The sequence below is a fragment of the Bison bison genome, unplaced genomic scaffold, assembly GCF_000754665.1.
Source record: "Bison bison bison isolate TAMUID 2011002044 unplaced genomic scaffold, Bison_UMD1.0 scf7180017861316, whole genome shotgun sequence".
NCBI classification, from domain to species: domain Eukaryota; kingdom Metazoa; phylum Chordata; class Mammalia; order Artiodactyla; family Bovidae; genus Bison; species Bison bison.
In genome coordinates, this window is record NW_011491888.1 from 2,533 (window position 1) to 9,870 (window position 7,338).

General features: G+C 60.8%; 1 protein-coding gene across 1 annotated transcript in view; it reads right to left on the reverse strand.

Moving 5' to 3' along the window:
• Positions 1-74: 74 nt before the first annotated feature.
• Positions 75-7,338, reverse strand: part of LOC104983089 (A disintegrin and metalloproteinase with thrombospondin motifs 13-like) — a gene marked incomplete at its 3' end in the record, with an annotated part of 10,838 nt that continues 3,574 nt past the window's right edge. The window contains exons 4-12 of the mRNA XM_010832573.1: positions 7,082-7,244; positions 6,210-6,314; positions 5,281-5,432; positions 5,132-5,195; positions 2,707-2,836; positions 2,101-2,249; positions 1,653-1,773; positions 1,126-1,206; positions 75-279 (exon numbers count right to left, since the gene is read on the reverse strand). Coding sequence (XP_010830875.1) covers positions 75-279; positions 1,126-1,206; positions 1,653-1,773; positions 2,101-2,249; positions 2,707-2,836; positions 5,132-5,195; positions 5,281-5,432; positions 6,210-6,314; positions 7,082-7,244 — 1,170 coding nt within the window. The remainder of the gene's footprint in view (positions 280-1,125; positions 1,207-1,652; positions 1,774-2,100; positions 2,250-2,706; positions 2,837-5,131; positions 5,196-5,280; positions 5,433-6,209; positions 6,315-7,081; positions 7,245-7,338) is intronic.

A 7,338-nucleotide genomic window follows, 5' to 3' on the forward strand; every position in this document is an offset into this window, starting at 1 on the left:
CTCTGAATGGGACCCCAGCCCTGCAGTGGCTGCTGAAGGAGCAGGTGTGGGTCTGAGCTGATGGACAGGCCGACCCCGGCAGAGGCCCTGTGGTCACCTGGATCTCCACGTCGTCCCGGGTGGGGCCCCGGATGCGGATCTCCTCCCGGCGGGGCAGCCGGTCCTCGCTCAGGGTGACCCTGTACTCCACGCGGTTGTCCTCCAGGAGGGAGGGGTAGCTGGTGCTGGCAGACGCGCTCCCGTTTCCGGCCACGACGTAGCGGCCACGCACCCTCACTGCTGTGGGCGAGGGGCCGTCAGCACTGCAGGGCCCCCCACCCTGAGCGAGGACCGGCCCCTCCCACAGACGGCCCTGTTAGGGAGAGGGGACAACTGTGCCGGCAGGATGCACCGTCCAAGGCTTCACCTGCCACGCCCGCCCCAGGGCCCCCCCCTCTCCCGGGAGCAGACCTTCCTGGCGCCCCACGCACAGGGTGTCTGACCGACGGAGGCTTCCCCACACCGTTACTCTGTGCCTCTTCCCGGAGCCCGGGGAGCACTGTGGACCTGCTCCCTCACCAAGGGCAGGCACAAGGACCTCAGGGTGAGCACCCCAACCCAGATTCAAAGGGCACCCACAGTGTAGAGAGGTCGGCCTTCCCCAGAGACGGGTCTGACCAGTGCCCTGTGCCTGACCTGATCCGTCTTTGTTTAGGGTGAAAGGTCAAATATGTGATTTAGGGTGGGGGCTTTGAGTCACCAAGCCTCAGCCAAGCTGGAGACTGAGAACGGAATGGTCCGGGCAGCGATCAATCAGTCCCTCAACCTCATCGACATAAGGAAGTCCCCATGACACCCGGGCACTGAGCTCAGGAGAGCTCCCAGGGTTGGCAGCACACTGCATGTGTGGTTGCTCTCGAGGCTGGACACAGAGCCCTCCCTGACACCACCCTAAGCATCTCTTCCTTTGGCTGCCCCCTTGTAATAAGCCGTAACCGTGAGTTTAACAGCTCTCAGAGTTCTGGGGGTCCACCTGGTGAATCCCCCAACTGAGGGCATTTGAGGGACCCTCAAACTTGCAGGTGGCATCGGAAGGGAGGACACCTTGGGGCTGTGCCCTCAGACTTCTCGGTCTGGCCAGCTCACCCAGGTGTGTGAAGAGAGGCCTGCGGTTGATGATGTAGATGCTGGTGAGGTTGGGGGTGACGGTCAGGAACGTGACGTACTCTAGGAGGAAGCAGAGGAGGGGTGGTCTCAGGTCGCTGAGGTCACAGTCAGAGGGAGGAAGTGTTGGCGCCAGAGGGAGGTGGGACTTAGCTCCTCGACCGACTTTGCAAGAGACCTGACTTCTTACATAAATAGATCAAAGTCAAGGATTTTCCAAGCATAGCATCCCTCATGCTCAGATGCCTCCAGCAGGAGAGGCGAGAACAGCCCACCTCAGCCATCCCACGTCTGTGTTCTTCTGCGTCACAGGTGCTGAGAGCAACCGTGAGTGATGGGCCACCTCATCACCGACCTGAGCCTCCTGGGGAGGCTGAGACCCACTGGGAGGGCCGAGGGCCAAGAGAGCACGCAGCCCCACCACCTAGGCAGAGGGCACCCAGGCTCTGGGCTGGCGCGTTCTCCTGGAGGCTGGGGGAGCCGGGCCCTTCGCCCCAGGGAGGCCCTACCTCTGGCCCTTCCGGCCGTGAAGGAGCCGCTCTGTGGCTGGCACGTGCTGTTGTCCCCGCCGCACACCTGGCACATGTCCCGCACCTGCCCGGAGTCCATCCTGCCATCACAGCCAAACGTCTGTGCAGAGGAGAGTGGCAGGTGAGGCCCCAGCGGTGTCTTCGGACAGGGCTGGCCTTTGAGGTTCGCACAACCAAACTGGCTGTTTCTGCCGTTTCTGGTGTAGGAGGTGAGCTTACATGACCTGCCCCAGGTCACGGCAAGGCTCTTGACTCCAAGCTCGACCTGTTCCCCAGCATCACCCAGCACAGACTCTGCTGCAGCTTCGTGGGGGCTGCACCCCCAGACTTGACCCCCTCGAAGGCCCCTTCATGCCCTGGCTTCTCTGGGGAGAACCCTCGGGGCCACAGAGGGTAGAAGGGCACTCCACCGCGCACACACGCCTACCCTGCAGCTGCCTGACACGCACAGCCTCAGGGCCCCGTCCTCCTGAGGGTCGCCCGGCACACAGCGCGTGCCGTCCAGGAAACGGTCCCCACGCCGCACCATGAAACTCTCGCCGACGGCCCGGCACATGTGTCTGCACAGGGCGTTCCCTGGGGAGAAGCAAAAGACAAGGAGCCCGGAGGGAGGGTGCAGGGAGCCGGGGACAGAGACTCTGCGAAGCTGGATCCAAGTGGGCTCTCACTGACCCCCAAGCGCCATCTCACTGGGCTCTTTGCATTTGGGGTCGGCGCGGGTTTTACTTCCCACCTGCCCCGCCTCCCGAGGCAGTAATCACATCACCATGTGATGAGTGGGCCGACTTGTGAGCCGAGTGCTTTTCCAGCATCACGCTACGCCTCCTATCTCCGTTTGACAGACGGGAGATGGAGACTCAGGGAGGAGAGGTCAGGGCTGACCTGCCGGCAAGGGGCTGAGCCGGGGCGGGTGGGATGCTCGGTGAGACACAGAGCCTGAGCCTGCTCGAAACAGCATCAGAGTGATGCCGGGCCTCCCCTAGTGACGCTCCCCGCCCAGGGTCTTGGGCCTGGCCCCCCAACCTGGGCCCACCTTCGCTGTACTGCTCTGCGGTCCCCCAGCGGTAGAAGGCGGTGCTGCCCCCTGGGGAGAGGCGCAGGGGCTCGCTGTCCGTCTGCGCACACTGCTCAGACATGAACTCCAGCTGGGTCTTCTCGCAGGCCTGGATGGAGAAGGTGGAGGACGGGCACAGGAGGGGCCAGGGCAGGGGGCTCGGGGAGGGAACCCTCACCCCCGGGAGACAGCAAGGGCCCCTGCAGCGGGAAGATGAAAACTCAGGTTTGAGCCTGGCTCCTGGCTGCACCTCAGTTCCCTGCCCTGGAGAGTGCGGTGTCGAGAACCTTCCTCTGCTGACAGGAGGATTCTACAAGAGTCTGAGAGGACACAGGGCAGGGCCTGCCCCAGGCAACGAAGAGGAAAGAAAGCCAGGCAGAGAGCTCAGCAGAAGGGAGGCCCCGTTTATGTGGATCCACTACATCTGTGCTACGTCTAGCCAGAGCTGTGGTTTTTCCAGCGGTCATGTATGGATGTGAGAGTTGGACTATAAAGAAAGCTGAGCACCAAAGAATTGATGCTTTTGAACTGTGGTGTTGGAGAAGACTCTTGAGAGTCCCTTGGACTGCAAGGAGATCCAACCAGTCCATCCTAAAGGAGATCAGTCCTGGGTGTTCATTGGAAGGACTGATGTTGAAGTGAAACTCCAATACTTTGGCCACCTGATGCGAAGAGCTGACTCATTGGAAAAGACCCTGATGCTGGGAAAGATTGAAGGAGGAGGGGAGACAGAGGATGAGATGGTTGGATGGCATCACTGACTCAATGGAGATGAGTCTGAGTGAACTCTGGGAGTTGGTGATGGACAGGGAGGCCTGGCGTGCTGCAGTCCAAGGGGTCGCAAGAGTCGGACACGACTGAGCAACTGAACTGAACTGAACTATGTCTGTGCAGGTAACAGTATTGGAAAAGTCACAGGAGTCGAGAGCAAAGGGCCTTTGCACGAGAAGCTGGTGCTGAGGCGGGCTGCGTCCTGGCCTGCTCTGCACTGGAGTCTGAGGAAAACAATCGGAGTGGGCCTGCTGAGTCCGCCTGGGAAAGGCGGGCAGGGAAGGTCTCACCACGTGCAGATCTTAAGTCAAGGCCAGGGGAGTCTCTCCACACCCTCTATGATGGCCTCGTGGGAAACACAAGTAAGTGCTGGAGGGGATGTGGAGACGTCGGAACCCTCGCACATTCCTGGTGGGAAGGCCAAACAGTTCAGCTGCCGTGGGAAATGGCTTGGAGGTTCTCAAGGAGTTAAATGTAGAACTACTGTGTGATCCAGCAATTTGGCTTTTAGGTGTACACCCCAAAGAGTGAAAAACTGGTGCTCAAATAAGGCCACGTACACACACACTCGTAGCAGTGCTATTCGCAACAACCGAAGACAGAAACAGCCCAAATGTATCCACAAATGGACCACGGATGAAGGCGCGAGCAAAATGCGGTCCCGTGGAGCATTATTCAGCCACGAGAAGGAGTGGAGTTCTAAGGCATGCTACACATGAAAATACCACGCACCGAGTGGAAGACGCCAGATGCAGAAAGCCACGCGTGGTATGATTCCCCTTAGATGAGATGTCCAGCGCAGGTAAACCCCCAGAGCTAGAAAGTGGATTGGAGACTGGCAGGGACCGGGGGGAGGCGGCAGGGGAGTGGCTGTTTAATGAGCTGGGGTTTGCTCTGGGGTGACAGGAACCGTTTGGAACCAGAAAAAGGTGGTGGTCGCATGGTGCTGTGAAGGTGCGAGATAACACTGAACCGCAGAATTTCACATGGTTGACTTTATGGGTGTCAAAGTCACCTGAACTCATAACTAAAAAAATCACCCATGCTCTCCCCGTATCCGGCTTGGCTGTGGGAAGGAGAGGTGTTCTCAGTGCAGGGCAGTGCCATCCGGGTAAGGAGGGGGACACTCTGGGGGCGGGGACTGCTTTCAGTGGTCGGACAGGCCTGGGCTGTGTGCTGTGGTCCAGAAAGTGAAAGTCGCTCAGTTGTGTCTGACCCTTTGCGACCCCATGGACTATGCAGTCCATGGAATTCTCCAGGCCAGAATACTGGAGTGGGTTGCCATGCCCTCCTCCATGGGATCTTCCCAACCCAGGGATCAAACCCAGGTCTGCCGCATTGCAGGCAGATTCTTTACCAGCTGAGCCACAAGGGAAGTCTAAGAATGCTGGAGTGGGTAGCCTATCCCTTCTCCAGTGGATCTTCCCAACCCAGGAATCGAACCAGGCTCTCCTGCATTGCAGGCAGATTCTTTACCAACTGAGCTATAAGGGGAAGGTATCAATAAAACCACTTTTGCTCTCGAAAGTGCCCCGTGTGAACCACAGATCACAGCCATCCTGACCCTTGGGCTCCTCCAGGCCAGTGCCACCTCTGACCGAAGCCCCTCCCCTGCCCAGGGAAGCAGGCCTACCTGGGTGTTGCACATCTCGGCCTGGAGGTCAGAACCTACGCACGTGCGTCCCCCAAAGGCAGGTCTGAAAATGCCCACAAGACGACGGGGTGAGAGGGGACCCAGGGCCCCGAGCCAGGGAGCACGGAGCGGCCACCTCCACGCAGTACCTGGGGTTGTTGCACCGCCGTCTCCTGGTAATCACGCCGCCTCCACAGGAGCGGGAGCAAGGACTGGCGGGCCCCCAGCCAGACCAGTGCCCGTGCACCACCCCCACGGGGGCCAGCTCCGCCAGCGAGCGGCAGTGACCCTTGGAGCACCACTGCAAGAGACGGATGGGACCGTGTTCTGCACCCAGGGCCCCCCACACCCACAGGCACCCACACTCACACGTACCCCACACCCAGAGCATCCTACACCCACAGGTGCCCCACACCCAGGGCCCCCACACCCACAGGCACCCACACCCAGGGCATGCCCGCACGCACAGCGTAACCCCCATACACACACACACACACGCTTGCAACCTCCACCAATGCTAAGCAGGACAGCCGACACCTGCCCGCAGTGCAGGGACTGCAGGAAGGTTCTGGCCACACAAGGCAGAAGGGACACGCAGGGGAGCCGCAGGACAGGTGGCCAGGGCAGGGCACACGGAGGCCCATGGCCGAGCGGTCATGAGAAGCCCTGCCCCTCCCAGCGAGAGGCCACTGACAACACACCCCTGTCCACAGGCCACCACACCGGGCCCGGGAGCAGGCATCCCCAAGTACACTGCGCTCTCTGGGGGCAGTGAGGAGGTCAAGAGGGGGACCCTGGACCCCCGCCTGCTCCAGCAGAATTGCGAGGGTCCCACAAGCCTGGAATAAAGCCACCTGCAGAGGGGGCGGGGCAAGCACTGGGCTGCCTACCTCTCCCGAACAGCACACCCAGGACAGCGCCAGGGCCCTCTGCCCCCTTTTACTGAGGTCCTGCTGTCTCCCACCCCAGGAGGAGGGCTGCAGGGTGCAGGTCTGGGTGAGCACGTGTGAGTACGCACATGTGTGTCCACACACACACACACACATGCACGCACATGCCCTGCTGACTCCCCACTGACCTTCCCCACGCCACACTCTGTCCCATCCAGGAGAGGAATAAGCAGGCGGCTACAGCTGCTTGGGTCCAGGGGGTCTGTGTGGCAGGAGAGAGCCTGGCACATGTCCTAAGAGGGGGGACAGATGGCCAGCTGAGGGGCCCCCAGGGCCCGTGGGGTCAGTGCCCAGCTGCACCTGTCCCTCCCAGACCACAGGACAGTGACACAGCCAGCGCCCCGGACAGTAGAGCACGGAGAGGGGGGCCTGGCTGACCCCTTTATCGGGAACAGGAACAGTGGCCAGGGCCCACAAAAGTGTCTTCATTTCTTTTAAAATTGGAAGAAAAAAAAGATGGTCTTTTAGATCAAATAGAATGTCCTAATATATAGCATTAATATACTTGTGTTTATAACAACACCTGTAATATCACATATTTTATGAAAACACTAAGCGTAATTCCAAGTATTTTGTAAGCAGGAAGGGGCTCACAGAGGCAAAAGTGCCTGCAAGTCCTCTGCAGCCCAGGGAGGAAGTCTGTCTTTAGGGTACCTGCCTCCCCCAGCTCCCCTCCCACTGCACTTTGGGCTTGGAGGTCACTTCCTCCAGGAAGCCCTCCAGCTCCCATAGGGTTGGAAGCTGTTGGTAACCACCTGTGCAGGATCAAGGTCCATGGGCTCAGGGGCTCTATCAGAGGCAGCTCTACATAATTTGTGGGGCTTCCTCAGAAGGAAAACCTGAGGGCCCTTGTTCAGAAACTGAGAATTTCCAGAGGCATCTGAGGGTCTGGGCCAGTGGGCAGGAGGGCGGAGATGGGCGGTGGGGGCATGAGCGGGCAGAGGGAGGCCCTGGTGCGGAGGGGCGGGTGGCGGGGCGCGTCCCCCACGGCCGGACTCACCAGGTGTTCCCCGCGGAAGGTGCAGGCGACCGCCGTGGGGCCGAAGGCGACGCGGCACTGCTCGTCTGCGCCGTAGTAGAGGCCGGGCTGCACCTCGGGAGGCTGCCCCGCGGGCCCGGACAGCGGCCCCGGAGGGTCCCACAAGCAGCGCGCCCGTCCTGCGCTGCGACAAGGCCGCGGTTCAGGCCGGGGGTGGACCCCGGGTGGGGGACCCCGGGAGGGGGCGGGATGGACGGGTGGGCACCGGAGGTGAGGGC